Below are 18,865 nucleotides of genomic sequence, written 5' to 3' on the forward strand. Positions count from 1 at the left end.
TTTGTATGCCACTATTAAAGACATGTGCCACCATGCCTGACTATGCATTTTTGAGGGATGGACATGGGGTGATAATTCATAAATCATTGTGCCAAGGGTTTTATGTGTGTCACAGCACCTTTGTGCAGAGGAAGAAACTGAGTTTTGATGCATTGAACAATTGGCTCATGTTCAGAAAATTAGTTGGTGGTTAAATGAAGATTGGTACCACAATCCCTCAGATCCTAAGTCTAGAGACTCTGTGTTCTTGGAGCTAATAGAAATCCTACAAGTAACCTGGGAGTAAAAGCTACCCCCCCCCCCACATGCTGTGCACGCTTTTGGAATCTGGATGTGATCATGGAAGAGGGAGGCTTGTGGAGGGCATGGAAGTTATAGTCTGAGGTAAGTTCAAGGTTGTACAATTACAGATGAATCCTGAGAAATCCTGGAGACTTCATAGAGAAGCTACACACCATTGACCATACAGAAATTAAGAAACTGGTTGACCAGGGTGTCCCTACTGATCATCTGAGTTCCTTCTGCCCCTACAAATTATCTGAATCCCTTTTGCTCTATGCCTTAACATGAGAGTGCCTCATTCTTCCTTCAAAACTAATTCTGACTGGAGGCTCCCTATCCCTTCTTCTCTAGCTTGTCCATCACCACTTTGATCTTCTCTCTGTTTCACAGTTGGCTCCCTTTCTGCCCTTTCTTTCTACACAGAACTCCTTAGTAAGCCCACATTGCAAGTGGGAGGTTGTCAATGCTCAGAGCAGAGCCAAGAGCATAGGTGGCCTCAAAAAACAGTGGTTCAGTTGAATGAACACAGCCTGAACTTCTAATGCCCACCAATATCTCTGTTCAGATTCTGCAGTCTGTACTACACACAGAAAGTTCAGAGTCGGCTTCTGGATGGTAGGTTCTGAATACAGACCTCCTCCACGTCCTTTGAGCCAGTGTCTCCGTCCTGGTCCCGTTAGCACTGTCAGGGAAATCACTGCTCCAGCCGGGGTCAGCAAATTTTAGGGAGAAGTTTCCTTTGGCCAATCAGCACCCAGTGGAGAACAGCTCCGACAAGCTCTGATCAGCACCCATGGGTGGACAGCTCCCTCTGCCACTCATTTGGAGATCTAGTGGGTTGGGAGGTCTGGCAGGGTGGCTAGCTCAGCTCTGCTTTTCAGATTTCCTGGGGGCATGAATGCTGTTCCTAGGGCGTCACCCACCCCCACGAGCCGCCCACCACCTCCCAGAAGCTCTGCACACCGCAGATAACTAGAAGTGCGCAGACCCGGGCCGCCACGGTCCTGGCTCCAGGGTCTGTCGCACCCATTTCTCCCACGGCATCTTCCTCGGCTCCTGCAGAAGAAACCTTCGGTCTACGAGCGGGTTCCTGCCCCCACCTATCCCTTCTCGCCTGTTCCTCGCTCTGACCACGCAAGCCGCACACGCCAGCTCTCCCAGCCTGAACCTCACCACCATCACTACCACCACCACCACCCCTCACCCCGCATCCCCCCTCGACTCGACCCCCATCCCCCTGCCCGCCTCAGGCCCCGCCCTGCGCCACTCCCTCCCCTCACCCCTGCGGCGCTGCTTGCTGCCGCGGTGTCCTGGCAGGGCGCTGAGGTGTGTCGCCGGCGGGTGTCGCAGGGCGTGTCACGAGGTGAGTGGGGAGACAGAGTCCGCGAGCCTGAGCACCAAGGGCGCGCGGTGCTCCTCACCCCTCCCCCTAGCTGCCGGCCGGCGGTTCCTGGGAAGATGGCGGATCGCGCGGAGATGTTTTCTCTCTCCACCTTCCACTCGCTGTCGCCTCCGGGCTGCAGGTACGCACTCGGCCGGTCTCATCTTCATGTAGTTCTCCTCGGCCTGCTACCCCACCCCATCGACTTCAACTACTTAGGCCAGGGGCCTCTTTGGTTTGCAGGCCTCTGACTGATGCTGCCCATCCCCCATCCTGGGCTCAGGGTCCCTCCGTGTTTGCTCCCTGTCGCGCAGACCCAATAGTACCCCCTCACGCACAGACACACACACACCTTTCCTGTTGGGATGCCGAACCGCACCCAGTCAGGACAGGTGACCTGGCAAGGGTGGGGTCCCTATACTGACCCTTTGAAGGATTTTAGGCAGGGTGCCCAGCACCTAGTCCGTTCTTGGCAGTGTCCTTTTGGCCTTGTTGTGTCTCCTTCCATAGAGGCTAGGACCTGGCTCCTAGCCCCGGGCCTGGAGAGAATGAAATCAAGCTTGATGCTCTTGGGAGTGGGATGGGGGGTGTTGGGGTGGGAGGGGGCTGGACCTTTGGGTGTAGGCCTGCTTGGTTGGAGGGGGATGGGGACACAAGCGGAGCAGCTGGACCCCTCCCTCTCCTATTGTGGAAGCTTCAACTCCCCCTCTTCCTGTTGGCTCAAGGTGTCTCCCCACAGGCTGAAGCTGTGACCCACAGGGGCCAAGAGCTGATCTGAGGAGGAGTGGGAAGGGTTTGGGGAGCAATGGCTCCTTTGGGCTCATGTGCTGTAGTGATGGAAGGGATCCAGGGAGAGCAGTGCCTGGGGTCAAAATGACATGACTTTAGCTAGGAATTGGGGGCCCCGGGAGCTGGCTATTTCCCACCAATGTCCTCAGGATCAGCTCTCAGGCCAGAGCCTAGGACTGGTGGCTCTCTGACCCTGGCACCTTCTTCAGGCCTCCCCAGGACATAAGCCTGGAAGAATTTGATGATGAAGACCTGTCTGAAATCACTGACGACTGTGGACTGGGCCTTAGCTACGATTCAGACCACTGCGAGAAGGTGGGAAAAGGGTTGGGTGTGTAGGATCTGACTAAAGACGAGTTTCACATACGCTCAGTTTCCCTAGCATTCTTGTGGGTTTAAGAGTGTCTGAGTTCAGCTTCCATGCAAGAAAGCCTCTGTCCTTGCTAATAGCCCTTTGGCATTTGCCTTTCTGAACATATTGTAGGCCCTTTAGAGGGCCGTCTCTGTCAGTTCTCCCTAACATAGTACCACAAGAGGTAGGAGAAGTGTGCCTTTGCTTGGGTGCCTCTACTCAGATCTCTTCCCACAGTGGTTTAAACCCTCCAGTTTCTATCACAGCTCAACCTCTGTGGCCTCTTGCTTTCTGTCTCATCTCCCTCTAAAATCTTTCCCTTCTTGCTTCCTGGTTCTGTCTCTACATGTTTCCATTTTCATTTGTTGTGAGGAAATGGCATGTGTCAAGTGCAGGGGGCTTCCAGGTGTTGTGAGCAGAGCCATAACCCCTCCCCCACCCCCAGCTTTCAGTTTAGCAGGGGAGAAATACAAGTGAGAGATAGTGATCATCCAAATGCCAGTGGTGGAATTCCAACTGGACACCAAGTGTGATGATGGGGAAGGGAACCCAGTCCAGACGGGGGAATCAGTAAGTCTTCCCAGGGGGATTGTCCCTCACTACCCTGAGGTTAGTAGGAAGCAGGCAGATGGGGGTAGGTACGAGGGCGTGGAAGGGAGGAATCGCTGGCAGAAGGACTAGCTGTGCCAAAGACCCTGGGCTTGGTACAAATTTGGTGAATCATCAGAGTGCAGGCTCTCCTCATTTATCCATGGTTCTGTTACTTATCGATGATGTTCCCATGGGTGAGTATGCCAGTGTATAATGTGGACATGACCCTGTTCTGGTAGTCTAACAGTCTGGTGTATAAGACAGATCAAAAGGCACAAATGAGTTGTGAATTGTTAAAATGCTATGAAAGCAACAGAACGGCAGAGTCAAATATGATGGGATTTAGGGATAAATAAAGCTGGAAGGTCACTTGGAGTGACTCTGAGAATGTCTCAGAAATTCGGGCCCTTCCTGGAAGTGCAGTGATCAGTATGTATCTTAAGTAGATTTTTTTTTTTTTTTTTTGCAAACAAACAAACATTGCTCAGTTGATGGGTGAACTGGAAAGAACTCCTGCTTTCCCCTCTTCTCATCCCTGGGGCTCCAGGATACTGTTGTGCTCTGGCCCAGCCCTGTCTTGTCCCTCCTTCCTGCAGGACAGCCTTTCCCTGGGTCGCTCAGAGCAGCCACACCCTATCTGTTCCTTCCAAGATGATTTCCAGGAGTTTGAGATGATCGATGACAACGAGGAGGAAGAAGAAGAGGAGGAAGAGGAAGAGGAGGAAGAGGATGAAGAAGGAGATGGGGAGGGCAAAGTGGGGGGAGGATCTGGTTCAGAGGCACTTGTTGGAGAATCTCTCATTTGCTCTCCTTCCCAAGAGGAGTCCCACAAGCACCGGCCTACCACTCTCCGCCTGACTACACTCGGGGCCCAGGTGAGCCTCCTGATATACACAATTACTAGAGTCCAGTTTGGAGTCCAGGTTGCAGGCCCCTCCTTCTCTTGATTGCTGGAGTGGTCTTCAGCCACACTGATACGTTCTCCTCCCTAGGACTCCCTGAACAACAATAACAATGGCGGCTTTACCTCTGCACCACCATCCTCCTGGCAAGAGACAGGGCTGTGCTCGCCAGCCCAGGAGCCCCTTAAAGGTGACGGATGGATGCCAACAGAAGAGGGAGGGGCCAGACAGTGGTGGGGCAAGCCTGTAATTCCAGCACTCGGGAGGCAGAGGCAGGCAGATCTCTGAGTTCAAAGCCAGCCTGGTCTACAGAGCCAGTTCCTGCACAGCTAGAGCTATTACACAGAGAAACATTGTCTCAAGAATAAATAAAATAAATAAATAAATAAATAAATAAATAAGGGAGGTAATGGGAGGAATAGCTGGGTGCTGGAAGGAGACCTGTTTTCCAGTGGCAGTGATCCAAACCCCTTCCCTGCAGAGCTCCCAGCCCCTCTCATGGCAGCAGAAGAGGAGCCCCATGAGGTACGGTCTCTGGCACACCCTGGTTGTGACTGTGAAGGAAACCAACCCCCAGAGCCACCAGTGTCAGGTGGGGCCTCGCCTTCCTCTGATCCTGGGATTGAGGCTGACTTGAGAAGCCACTCCAGTGGAGACCACGAGGGTCGGCGAAGCAGCCAGGAGCTCTCATCACCAGGCTCGGACTCTGAGGATGTAGGTGGTGCACGCCTGGGGCGCATGATCTCGTCCATTTCTGAGACGGAGCTGGAGCTGAGCAGTGATGGTGGCAGCAGCAGCGGCCGCTCTTCTCATCTCACCAACTCGATCGAGGAGGCTTCATCGCCAGCCTCAGAGCCTGAGCCTGAGCCACTGCAAGAACCTCCCCGCCGCCCTGCCTTCCTGCCTGTGGGTCCTGATGACACCAACAGCGAGTATGAGTCCGGCTCTGAGTCTGAGCCTGACCTCAGCGAGGATGCCGATTCGCCCTGGCTGCTCAGCAACCTGGTGAGCCGCATGATCTCTGAGGGCTCCTCGCCCATTCGTTGCCCGGGCCAGTGTTTATCTCCTGCACCACGCCTGCCAGAAGAAGCTGCATCACAGGCCAACCGGGTACCCCAGGACTGCCAAGACCCTGAGGCAGTAGCAGGGCCCCACGTGGAGTTGGTGGACATGGACACCCTCTGCGGGCCACCTCCTCCGGCCCCTGCAGCGCCTCGTCTTGGCCCTGCGCAGGCTGGGCCCTGCCTTTTCCTCAGTAACCCGACAAGGGATACCATCACCCCGCTTTGGGCCACACCAGGCCGCACTGCCCGCCCTGGCCGCTCCTGCTCCACTGCCTGCTCAGAGGAGGAGGAGGAGGATGAAGAGGATGAGGAGGATGAGGACGATGTGGAGGACAGCGTGGTCCCTCCTGGTTCCAGAAGTGCAGGCTCTACTGCGCCGCTGGATGCCTCGCTGGTGTACGATGCCGTTAAGTACACACTAGTAGTGGACGAGCACACACAGCTCGAGTTGGTGAGCCTACGGCGCTGTGCAGGCCTGGGCAACGACAGTGAAGAGGACAGCAGTGGCGAGGCCAGTGAGGAAGAGGCGGGAGCTACATTACTAGGTGGTGACCAGGTGCCAGAGGATGCCTCTCCTGACAGCCCTGACCTCACCTTCTCCAAGAAGTTCCTTAATGTCTTTGTCAACAGCACATCTCGATCCTCCAGTGAGTGGGAAGTGGGGGAAGGTGGGAGGGGGGCAGAGGAAGAAGCACCACCCTGGCCCCAGGCCCTGTCTGGTCCCCCAAAGTGTCCAGGAGGCCTTAAGTGCTAGAGGTAGTCAAGGCTGGACACTTGCTTTTTTCCTGGGACAATGAGCAGTGGTGTTCCCCAAGGGCACAAGTCAGCCCATAGTGGGTTGCTCTTCCTTCTTTTTCTTGACTTAGGATACCCAACAGGTCTGTTGCAGGGAGCGGATTTGGCTCCAGCCCAAGGCCCGGCCTTTAAGTCCTTTCTTTCTCCTTGGAGTTCCTAACTCTCTCCATCTCTGTCTCTCTTATCTGTCTCTCAGGCACAGAGTCCTTTGGTCTTTTTTCCTGTCTGGTCAATGGGGAGGAGAGAGAGCAGACACACCGGGCTGTCTTCAGGTACATCAACTCCCTTGCCCAGGATGACCCTCCCCCCAGCCCCAGTCTACAGATTCCTTAGGACATTGCTGGATGTGACGTACCTAGGCCTGCCTGGTCTACCTCACTTGACCTCTCGTCTGGCCTTAGGTTCATCCCTCGGCATCCAGATGAATTGGAGCTAGATGTGGATGACCCCGTGTTGGTGGAAGCTGAAGAGGATGACTTTTGGTTTCGTGGCTTCAACATGCGTACTGGCGAGCGCGGAGTGTTCCCTGCCTTCTATGCCCATGCAGTGCCTGGTCCTGCCAAGGACCTGCTGGGTAAGACCCATCTACAAGAAGAAGCTTGCCACCACATGCTTTCTCCTGTATCATCCTCTGACTTGGGTCCATGTGACTTCCTCCCTCCCCTCCCCAGGGAGCAAGCGGAGCCCTTGCTGGGTGGAGCGCTTCGATGTGCAGTTCTTGGGCTCTGTGGAAGTACCATGTCACCAGGGCAATGGCATCCTGTGTGCAGCCATGCAAAAGGTCAGTGTGGAGATGGTGGCAGGCACAGGCTGGAGGCCTACATGGATTGTCACCCCAGGCCTCCAGCCTTGAAGTGGGGGGGGGTGTTACAGGGCTGACTCTCAGGCCTCATTCGGAAGCCTAAGCAGAAAGACCTAGGGCAGAGTGAAGCAGCTGTGCCCCTTACCTCTGGGCTTATTGGTTGGCTCAGTAAAGCTCTCACCTCATGGCTGGTTCCTCTTCCCTTAAGCTGTCAACTTTCTGCCTAGAAATTAAAACCAACTCTCATCTCCTCTTCCCTGGGAGTCCCTTGTTCACTCAGTTATCCACTCAGTGGACAATTATCAGTACCTGCTGACCTGCCCACCCCCATACCCCACCCCTGCCGCAGATGGAACTTGAGGAGCAGGACAGACCAGCTCTATATCAAAGAGCTCCTGCCAGGTTATGGAGATCAGGCAGTGAGCTGGATAGAAGTGTGGGCAGAACAAGTTCTTGGCACCTGAACAAAGAGAAGCATCCTGGTTGTAACAGAAGGGAGGCAAGCTAGGTGCAGGGTGGTGACTGACTTGTTCTGAGAGCAAAGATGGCCAAGGTCATTCTTTTGTCTTCCAGAATTGTCTCTGGGGCCCTGAGGTGCCAAGAGTATTCAGATAATCTAAAATGAACAGAGGCATGAAGAGAGAGAAAGAGAGCCCATGATGGGTTCCTCAAGACCCTCCCTTCTCCTCTAACTTCTCCCTCAGATTGCCACAGCCCGGAAGCTAACAGTCCACCTGCGCCCTCCTGCCTCTTGTGACCTTGAGATCTCTCTTCGGGGGGTCAAGCTGAGTCTAAGTGGAGGAGGACCTGAGGTGGGAGTGTGATAGGCTGGGGACCCGGGGAGGCTTGGAGGTGGTGGTGGGGCTGTTAAAGCCCAGGAAAACTGTGGGGCAGGGATGTCCATCAAGGAGACATGTAGTGGGCGTGGCCACAGGCTTGTGTTAGCCAATGTAGGATGATTCTGCTCACCTCTGCTCTAGTTCCAGCGTTGCAGTCACTTCTTCCAGATGAAGAACATCTCATTCTGCGGCTGTCATCCCCGAAACAGCTGGTAAGGACCTACCTGTCCCTCCTATATTCCTTCAAATGCTGAGGGTCACTTGTTCTCCAATCCCCACCCACCTTCAGGACTCCACCTCTACCAATATGGTTGCCCAATCCATGCTAGTCAGTCTAGACACTGGTCCAGCTGCAGTTCTACAGGGGTGCATCAGACTCCATCCCAGTTCCACTGTAAGGAAAATTGTGATGAGTGGATGGTTAATTTGTATAACTCTGAATTGGTGCTGGCTGAGAAGTCAGTAGCTGGGTGTGCCATGTTTATATAAGGTTAGGGATACATGGTACTTGAAATTAAGATCACAGACTGCCTCCCTTACCTCAGTGCTGCCACAGAATGACTAGGTGCCCTTTGGCAAGATACTAATGCTCTCTATGCTTAGTCTACCTCACAGAGCTATTATGAAACATGTGTGAATTAATATAAATGCTTAAGTTATGTCTGTTAGATATGGGGCAGTGAATCTGACTGGCCACAGTTTGGGGGTGGGGTGGGATCTGAAGCCTCAAGAAGCTCATCTGGATAGTAGTTGCTGTTAGTACTAATGGGGTGCCGGGGGCTAGGTCAGTGCTCTGACATCCCCTTTATCCATGTCTCCCCAGCTATTTTGGCTTCATCACCAAACATCCGCTGCTAAGCCGCTTTGCCTGCCATGTCTTTGTGTCCCAGGAGTCTATGAGACCAGTGGCACAGAGCGTGGGGTGAGTGGGAAGATGGAACAGGAGCCCAGGGAGGATACGGGTCATGGAAAGGCTCAGGTGCATGGGAGGGGCATGCCTGCAGGTTGCTAGAAAAGGGTGCTGTGTGGGTATGGTTGCTAGTCAAGATGTTACTTCATGGCTGGGGAAGGAATAGGAGGAGCACTGGGCTGAGCACCGTTCTCTCCCTCATTGCAGCCGGGCCTTCCTGGAGTACTACCAAGAACACCTGGCATTTGCCTGCCCTACAGAGGATATCTACCTGGAGTAGCACCCACCTCCTTCAGCTCCTGTCTACACAGCTCTGGGCATCTCAAGGCTACCATGGCTTGAGCAAGGACTGGATTGGGGACATTTGGAACCTTACATTGTGGGAGTTTCTGGGCTGGGAGCTCTTATCCTTTAGCCCCAGGTCATAGCTTTTGGGAGCTGTTGGGGAGAGGAGCCTCAGCAGCCATACTTTTCTTCCAGTGCATCTTTTCTCTCCCGTCTTCCTCTGTCCTGTTCCTCAAACTACCTTTCCTCTGTCTCCCACCTCTTTCTGTGCCTGTAGACTTCGCTCTTTGCTCTCTCTTTTGGAGGTAGAACTCAAGGGAGGGGAGTAGGCTCAAAGTAACTGATGAAGTCGGGTCCCCAGTGGTTCCCTCCTGCCCGTCTCCTGTGATTTATAAATGAATTTTAATTTTTATAGTGAATCCTAAGAGATCATCCCACCTTTGATCGCAGGAAGGGACCCCTAGCCCCAACCCATAAGGAGCTCAGGGGAAAGAGGGAGGGGTTTACGAAGAGAACCTTCGGGCAACCAGGTGGTTCTTGATGCTCACCCAAAGCCCCCAATGCTGCTAGGAGGAGGGCACCCTCAAGGGTGCTCCCAACAGGTCATCTGCTTTGCCGCTAACACCCCTGCAGTCCAGCGAGTGAGTATCTGCCCTGCGTATGCCACCTGCTGTGTACGTGGGCCCCGCCCACGGCCTCAATAAACTCTGCTTGGTGTGACCCTGGCTGTTTTTAAGATGGTGCCCAGGTGGGGGTCCAAGTCTCAGGTCCTGGCTGTGGCAATGGAAATGGAGGACCCAGGCTTTGAGTGGGTTATGGGAACTGGGAGACATCTTCAGCACTTTGTGCAGTCCTGTTGAGGGTGGGTCACTGTATGCTGTGCTAGAGCCTTGCTGGAGGTGGCCTCTGGAGGTCCTCACAGATGCTTTCTCCAGAGATAGCCGAGGCCTGAAGGATGGTACTGGCTACAGACCCCGTGTCTTTCCCACGTGGGGTGTGGGGAGAGACATGGTCCAGATCTTCTCTCGTGTGTGTGTGTGTGTGTGTGTGTGTGTGTGTGTGTGTGTGTGTGTGTGTGTGTGTGTGTGATGAACAACTTGAGAAACAATGCCTGTGGGTCTTCAAAGATTGGTATTTTTTTATGTCTTACTCAGAAAGCCAGAAGAAAATAGGTGACTGTTTTGTTTTTAAACCATGCCTATGGCCTGTAGGTGATTATAGATCCTCACCAAGATTCTCTCCTGGGATCCCTAAGTGACTGCAATCTCAGAGGAATACCAGTAAGTGGCCCCTGAGGGTAGGTCTGTGCCCTCTGACTTAATATAGCAAGATCACAGGCAAAGGTTGTGAATGGAAGAGTGAACAAAGGGAAGTCTTGACAGTTTGCCACATAAAAGTAAAAAAACAAAACAAAACATAACAACAACAACAAAAAAACCCTCTTATCTGGGCAGGTAGCACATACTTATAATCCCAGGACATTGGAGGCTGGGGCAGGATGTGTGTCAATTTAAGGCCAATCTAGGCTACATGATGTGATCCTATCTCAAAAAAAGATAAAAATCATCACTTTAGTGTATCTACAAACAAAAAACAATAGTTACAATATTTGTGAAGATCAGGGATGAAGACCAATTGCTGTGGAATTGTCACCTTTTAGCTAGTATGCTGGGACATACCACATGTAATAAATAAAAAAGTAAATAACTTTCTTTGACTTAGTAAAGCTATAAAGAGGCTGACAGCCACTTGGGGGTGATATAAAACCTGGACCCCTGTTCTGGGTGATGGAGGCAAGCCCTCCAGACCCATACAGCTTTGCAGACCATTCCACTCCCAGTTCTGTGCCCTTGGTGCCCTGTATCCCTCCCAGGGCCTGGCCTCCCTCCCCGGACCTCTAACATGTCTGTTTGGTTCTTCATATGGTTAACATGTTTCCTTTTTCCCTGCAGTTAGGACAGCTGTGGTACTAGCTTGGTGTCCTTTCCTTGCTGCTTTCCTCCTACCTCTCCAGCTGCCCCACAAGCCCAGCCCTGTTCTGGGTTCTCCCTTATTGGCTTTAAGGCAGGCAAGCATAGGGAGTAGCTTAGCTACCTGGGACTCCACTTGGTTTGGGCCACATCCTTCTTCTAATAATGCTCTTGGCAGCCTGAGATCCTTACCTGCATGCACTGTGCACATACATCCCTCTTCAAACAATGTATCTAGCAACTTGTTAGCAACCTAGGACCCACCCCCCACATACACACCTGCATTGAAATGCATATAGATGCCACTCTGAAAAATGGAATAAGTTTCTCCTTCCCTTTATGATTACTAAACTTTATATCTTATTTGGTCATATTCCACTAATGTCCAGTATGAGACCAGGGAGGCTGATTAGGTATTAACTGGTTTGGGGTGCATGTGCATCAAGGTTAACTGTTCTGTAGGTGAACTTTTAGGGAGAATTTCATATTTACCATTTTGTACCTATGCATAGTTGGGCATGCATATGATTAAAACAAGGTACATAATAGGAAGAGACATGTGCACTGGACACGAGGTTTATGTATGATCCAAGCCTGCCCTTCAAAATAGAGAACCACCCAAACTATGCCAATAGTGTCTCCTTCCTTTATTCTCCATAAAAGAAGCCTGTAGGCAACAACCTACTCATATGGCCCTCAGTCACGCTTGACGGCATATCTGACTTGTACTATTGCTTTGCTTTGAATAAAATTACCTGGCTTATAAGGTGTATGTTTATTTCAGTTTCTCAAATATGATGCCAAGAGCCTAAAATTGGCAGGCCAGATCCAGGCCACCGGTAATAGCTTTGTATCATCCATGGAACTGACTACAGGGGCACATCCATGTACTGTGCTTGTGCATGAACTCACAGCTCCAGGTGACCTCAAGATCACTCCCATAGAGTCACTCCAACAGTTGGTCCCTTGGCCAGTGTTGAGAAGGGATTACTTGTAAAGGGCCCCTAAGTGACTACTTAGGGATACCATATATACTTTGAAGTGAAGTTTGAATTTACAAGAGACTTTTTATGTTCTGTGTTTTACATCTTTTTTCACCTAAACTTTTGGACTGAGGATAAACCAGATTCCTCTTGTCACTTTCACCTGCATCTTGCCACCCTTCAGTCTGTCTATTGTCCCCACCTTCTGGACTTGCATCAAACTGCCTTGAATTTCCTCTTGGACCTCTGTACAAAAGAACAGCTTTTGCCAAGTGGTGGCACACACCTTTGATCCGAGCCCTCTGGAGGCAGAGGCAGGTAGATCTCTGTGAGTTCAAGACCATCCTGATCTACAGAGTGAGTTCCAGGATAACTAGGGCTACATAAAGAAACCCTGTCTCAAACAAACACAAACAAACAAACAAACAAACAAAAACACCCATAGCTTCCTTGGGATTCCCTGTTGCCCTGGTACCTGCAGCCACCAGGGCAGATCGCTATCCTTAAATGCTACAGCAATTCCTTTTAGACCTCTTCATACCCCAGCTCCCCTTCCTTCCCCTGTTATTACTAGTGTTCTATGAGCACCTGCTGCCCTTCCCTGTTGCCCAGTAACCATCCCCCTGGGCCTTGGTCACCTGCTTCCTCCAGCCTTGTTGCTGCAATACCCTAGGTCCTCAGACAGTGCAGTGCCTTGTTTGATGCAGAAACCTCAGAGATCTGGCACTCTTAACTGGTGGAAACCCCTTAAACACAAAGTTCTCTACAGAGCACAAAGTTACTGAAAGCAGGCTAGCAGGGCTCACTGGTGGAATGTGTGCCTTCCTGCACGAAGCTCTGGGTTCAGTTCCTAGAGACATACAAATGGAAACAGCAACAACAAACAAACCAAGGAGCTGGAGAGATGGCTCAGCAGTTAAGAGCACTGGCTGTTCTTCCAGAGGATCCAGGTTTAATTCCCAGCACCCACATGGCAGCTCACAACTGTCTGTAACTCCTGTTCCAGTAGATTTGACTCCCTCGCACAGACATGCAGGTCAAACACCAAGGCACATAAAACAAAACAGCACACAAATAATCTAACTACTGAGCAACAGAATTTACTAAATTGAGGTATATTTACATATTGGAATATTAAGATGTGAAAAATATGCTTATAACTATTTTATAATGAAAACATGTGTTATACTACTAAGAAATATGGATGAACATACATAGTATGTTAGAGATTATGTGTTGAAAACTGCTGAGAGGAAACTTTAAAAGTTGAAGCCAAGGGAAAGGCTGAACAAATGCATTGCTTGCACTTAAAAAATTGTTTAGAGATTGCTCAGCTGAGCATTATGTTTCTATATACTTTGTAATGGTCGCTTGAGTTGTCTTTTTCGGAACTAAAGATAGCTCAAACACATTGAAAATATTGTCCCTCCACTTGGGCTGTGTAATCATCCCATGGGTGGTCTTCTGACATGAGAGGCCAAAAAACTCACTCACCAAGGCTGCATTTACAAACAAAGGTCCTATGGAACACTATGAGTATAGACACAAATGAACAGACTGCTGAACCCTTCACTGTGTTTCTGCACTCGGCCTCAGACAGCCCTGGTTATCCATACCCTCTGGAGGCTTACTTGAGATTTGGGGCTCCATTCTTCTCACATTTGTACCACCTAGTGTCTTAGTTAGAGTTACTATTACTTTGATACAATACTATGACCAAAAACACTTCCATACACAACAGTCCGTCATGAAAGTAAGTCAGGATAAATGACGGGCAGTGGTGGCACTCGCCTTTAATCCCAGCACATGGGAGGCAGAGACAGGTGGATCTCTGTGAGTTTGAGGTCAGCCTGGTCTACTGAGCAGTTCCAAGACAGCCTCCAAAAGCTGCAGAGAAACCCTGTCTTGAAAAACAAACAAGTCAGGGCAAGAACTGAAGCAGAACCATGGGAGAATGCTACTTAACTGGCTTGCTCCACATGGCTTGCTCCACATGGCTTGCTCAGCTGTTTTCTTATACAATCCAGGGCCACCTGCCCAGGGGTGGCACTGCCCAATCATTAATCAAGAAAACGCACACAGACTTGCCTACAGGTCAATCTGGTGGAGGCAATCTCAATTGAGATTCCCTCCTCCCAAAGGACTCCAGCTTGTGTCAAGTTGACAAAAAACAAAACAAACAACAACAACAACAAAAACTTACCAGGATGCCTTGTAAATAAAAAATAGTGACCCTCCTCTTCCACAGTGGAATGTAGAAGGACCTATCTCCTGAGAGTCTTATCCCATGCAGGTAATTGTAACTGCTCTGACTTTGAGAGGGGAATGGCCATGTCTTGACTGGAAGCCAGTCTTTCCCCAGCTCACACTGGTATGATCTCAATTAAAAAAACCTTCTTCAATTAGGGGTAGTACAAAAGGAGGTCGTACTATCCAGACATGGCTCCTTCCTCAGAAAGGCCCCTCTTCTAAGATAAGGTAGTGGAGTAGGCACAGGTTGGCCCCCAAGGCCTCTATTCCTCCACCTTGAACATGGAACTTTACTCTGAACCTTATATCACTTATATCACCTCTGCACTTGGCTCCTTCTGTCTCTTCTACCCAGCACACATTTACTGGGATTAGAAGGCCAGGGTGTGAGTATTTCATTTCCTTCTGTGCCAATTACTATTCTGTGACCACAACAAACCAAGAGAAATTTCTAAAAGGGAATTTATTATTTACTGGGAAAATACCAGGGTCAAAAGAAGGTAGAGTAAAGGGTATTAAAAAGGGTTTGGCATAAATACACATCCTCTTCCTTCATTGCTGCTGGGTAGATAGAGGGCTTCTTGGCTCCTAAAGGGAATGTGTTCATGGAGAAACAAGGGTAAAGTTAGCTCTGAAACCTCTGGGTTAAGTGTGTGTGTGTGTGTGTGTGTGGTTTTTTGAGATAGGGTTTCTCTGTGTAACAGTTCTGGCTGTTCTGGAACTCACAGAGAACCACCTGCCTCTGTTTACCAAGTGCTGGGATTAAAGGTGTGCAACACCACCGCCTCGTTTAAGTTAAATATTTTAACTCAGCAGAGAAAGGTGTTTGGGGAAGGCAGCACTGCCTTCTCAGACTAAGGTTACTGAGTATCTGGTTTACTATGATGATGCTACATTGTAACTGCAAAGTATCTAATTCTAGGAGTACCATCGGACCAGACCACACATCCCAAAACACCAATAAAAAAAGGTAACTAGTGAGTTGGGCAGAGAAAGATTTAATCATGATGGCCGTGATATGAAAAGCAAAGAGGTTCTATAACCTTGATCCTGTCTTCAAGTGACCAACAGGAACTTGAGATTTTATAGAAAAGGGCAATAAATTGGGGGTGTTGGTGAGAGTTTGCATAACTGAATGCATCTAGATGATCTTGGTGGTCAAGTCATGATTTAAATTTTTGTTCTGCAAGGGATTCTGGGGAGGTTACCACTGTCATTACTTGAGAGCAATCTGGTTTCCAAAAGAATGCTCATTCTCCAGGGTGCAACCTTGCCGTCCTAGGCAGTCGCCCTCACTTGAGGGGTGACCTGTCTTGCAAAGCATAAAGACGTTTATCAAGCAATTCTTATCAGTACTGTTGTCCGCAGTACAAAGCAGGAGACATTGACTCAGGAGGGAAGAAAGCTAAAGAGGTAAAAATAGAGCCAGAGAAGGACAAAATGGAGTCAGCTCAGTGACTTGTGCCTTCCTTGAAAACTACATTTGTAATTAAGAATATTCAGAAAAGAAGTGAGTTGAATGAAACATTATTCCATGAAACAGTCCCCTTTCCTCCCCCTTCTGGTCACTTCGGAAAATGCATGGGAAAGGGCGGGCTAGACCAGGGGAAAAGATACTTAGGCTCCTAGGGAGACGTGCTGGCTTTTCTTCCTTCCTTCCTTCTTTAATCAACAGCATAGAAATGAGAAAAACAGATGTCCTTTGAGGGCACCTTGCTCCAGCACTGCACAGAAAACATGATGAAATCCAAATCATGTGTGGACATCATCTGGGGGGGCCATAATAACTGTTTATGAATGCATGCATACATTCAAGTGCATGTATATATGTGTGCGTGTGTCATCCATTTGTGAATGTACCTGTTACTGTGTGAACATATCTGCAAAAACATCCATGCCATGCCAGTGTGAATGTGTGCACGCATGCACGTGCCTCCTAAGCACATGTGTATATGTACTGGTACACCTGCATGTTTTCATGGGTGCATGTAAGTCCACACAAATATGCCCCTGTTGAGAATACATTGCATTAGGCTAAAATGATGAAAAACAAGCATTTATGCATGCATTTGAATTATAACAAAGACAGTTTGGTTGTTAAACTGTCCAGCCAACTTCTACTCCATGATTATCCTCTCATGACCAGTATTATTGCTTTGGAGGACTGCTACAGCTTTTACTGAAGTGTAAACTACAGAATGATATAAGAAAATATGAAAATCCTGACTGTGTAGTCATTGATTGCTTTATTTACATACATGTCTCATGTCACCTCCTGTTCAGACTGCAGCATGCCCAGGTTTCCTATTGTCTGTCTTGGCAGTACCTACACACTGCACTCTGCAAGATTCAATGGTTTCTATGGCATTGAAATCTCATGTATACCTGATGTCCCTGTGTTAAGATCATCTTTATATCTGAGGACACCTTGCTCCAGCACAAAAGTGTAATAAATATAGTGGGGTCAGCATTAAAGCCCACCCTATGATGATGAAATAATGGAGCAGAAGCTCTTGCCAAAGGTTGAACTCAGGTGCTGATATCACTGGTTTTGACAGGGGACTGGTTGATGTTTTTTGTGTGTGTCATTGTTTTTAATGTGATGTACGGGTGATCCATGTTTCAGTTCTTTTCTATCTTCACCTTGAGCTGCAGTTCACTCATTCAGGACCAGCCCTCCACTGATATTAAGTGATGCAGGAGCTCTTTAAGCCAGGATTAGTTCCTACTGGATAAATCCAAAGAAACCTCTGCCTTGTGTGCATAGCCTGGGACACAACAGACCTTGTAGTGTAGTCCCGTGTAGCTTCTTAGCCAGATAAGAGGTTATGGAAGAGTTACATGGAAAATGGAGTTGTAGAGAACCTTAGGCAAACATCTGGTATCATGAGGTGTCCCCCCACCCCGAACAGGATCTATACACTCCGTTCAGGCCTCATTCCTACTAGGCCACATCAGCTGCAAGTGACAAATAGTTCACTAGCAGAAGTACCAAGAGGTAAGATTTATTTTTTACGTTTGATATTCTCCAGGCAGGCAGCTGGAGATACTGGGTTAATAATTGCCTGGTTCCATCCAGGGCCAGCAACATTGCCAAAATTAGGTTCTCACCCCAAACTTTCACTACCAGGACTCCTAGTCACATGCCACTCCTGGACCAAACCCTGAAATGTAACCAGCTCAGATTGGTCACCACCTTGAAGGAAAAAAAAGGCTGTAAGCTTGACACCTGGAAGTCTGTCCCCATTGAAGAGAGGCACAATAGTTTGCTGGAGATATTGGCACACCCTGAGGGTGCTGTTCTAATGAGACCAGTACTGAGGAACACCTGGATGTACAGCATATTATGCTATGCAAGCACAGGTAGGCAGCCTAAAGGTCTTTCTCCAGAGGCTAACATCTGAGGTAGAATATTGCCAGTAGAAAGAACAGCCATGCTAGCATATAACAGGCCTGAAGGAATGGTAGGTCACTGAAGGATGGAATTTGAACATGGTGGACTCCAACCCAATAGTTGTTTTTTTTTTTTAACATTTATTATTATCGTTGCTCATGTGAGTGTGATGTATGTTAAGTTCAGACATGTGTGGGCCACAGAGCATGTGCAGAGGTCAGGGCACAACCTTGGGGATCTGGTTTTTTTTTTTTTTTTTTTTTTTTTCCTATCTTGCTGAGGCAGGATCTCTCTTGTTTCTACAATGCTGCATACTCTAGGTTAGCTGGCATACAAGATTCTGGGCAATTCTCCTTTCTTCCTTCCTATCGTCCCTAAGAATGCTGGGATTACAGATGTGGGGCTACTTTTATCTGACTTTTCCACGTGAGTTTCCAGGGATTGAGCTCAGGTTGTTTAACTTGCATAGCAAGCATTTTTACCCACTGAGTCATCTCATAGGCCCCTGATAGATTTTTTTTTTTTTTTTTTTTGGTTTTTTGAGACAGGGTTTCTCTGTGTAGCTTTGGAGCCTATCCTGGCATTCGCTCCGGAGACCAGGCTGGCCTTGAACTCACAGAGATCCACCTGCCTCTGCCTCCCGAGTGCTGGGATTAAAGGCGTGCGCCACCAACGCCCGGCCTGATAGATGTTTTTAAAAGATTACTTTGTAGAAAATTAGATAGGACAAGGAGACTTGAAGTATGCACAACGGAGAAATGCAGAGCTGGGAAGGTGGGCAAGCCCCGTGGGACTTCTCAGGAGCTGCTCGTGTTCCTTCTTGGGATCTAGCAGGGCCCCCAATTCCTTAACTCTATCTGGAATGAACAGTTTTATCACCTAATTCTAGATGACAGATTTCTTGTAAGGACCAAGGTGGCCAGCTCCAGGGCCTCTAAGAATGCTTCTCAAGGAAAACCTGTGTTCCAGAGGCTTTGTACCTTTAGGGTCTCCTGGATACCATGCCCTCACCACCCCTCCCTCACAGTTCCTGGCAACTGAATGCACTCCCGGCTTCTGTGAATGGAGAATCTTTCAGCGATGTGTCCATGGACACATGCAGATCACCAGGGCAGGGCAAATTTCAGACCTGGGATACCTGAGTTCAAATCCTAGCTCAAGCTATTTCTGGTAAGGTGACATTGGCCTTGAACAGGTCCATGAGATTTCCCCAGGCCTCATTGGTAGCACAGGAGAATAGGCACTGATCTCAGAGTTACCACAAGGACTAGATGAA

At 49.3% G+C, this 18,865-nt stretch overlaps 1 protein-coding gene across 1 annotated transcript; it reads left to right on the plus strand.

Moving 5' to 3' along the window:
- Positions 1-1,600: 1,600 nt before the first annotated feature.
- Positions 1,601-9,947, plus strand: Mapk8ip2 (mitogen-activated protein kinase 8 interacting protein 2). The gene is made up of 12 exons (XM_027396293.2): positions 1,601-1,805; positions 2,662-2,767; positions 3,992-4,270; positions 4,388-4,487; positions 4,779-6,008; positions 6,353-6,428; positions 6,558-6,730; positions 6,828-6,937; positions 7,663-7,770; positions 7,939-8,009; positions 8,621-8,719; positions 8,915-9,947. The coding sequence occupies exons 1-12, from the start codon at positions 1,741-1,743 to the stop codon at positions 8,985-8,987; spliced, it is 2,490 nt and encodes an 829-aa protein (XP_027252094.1). The 5' UTR covers positions 1,601-1,740; the 3' UTR covers positions 8,988-9,947.
- Positions 9,948-18,865: the final 8,918 nt, after the last annotated feature.

The sequence above is a fragment of the Cricetulus griseus genome, chromosome 2 (genome assembly GCF_003668045.3).
Source record: "Cricetulus griseus strain 17A/GY chromosome 2, alternate assembly CriGri-PICRH-1.0, whole genome shotgun sequence".
Lineage (NCBI taxonomy): Eukaryota > Metazoa > Chordata > Mammalia > Rodentia > Cricetidae > Cricetulus > Cricetulus griseus.

Bases quoted from the DNA above. Each gene is read 5' to 3' on its own strand.
- Mapk8ip2 (XM_027396293.2), top strand. From the start codon at position 1,741: ATGGCGGATCGCGCGGAGATGTTTTCTCTCTCCACCTTCCACTCGCTG. The intron at 8,010-8,620 runs GTAAGGACCTAC...ATGTCTCCCCAG, and splicing joins TGTCATCCCCGAAACAGCTG to CTATTTTGGCTTCATCACCA. The intron at 8,720-8,914 runs GTGAGTGGGAAG...CCCTCATTGCAG, and splicing joins CCAGTGGCACAGAGCGTGGG to CCGGGCCTTCCTGGAGTACT.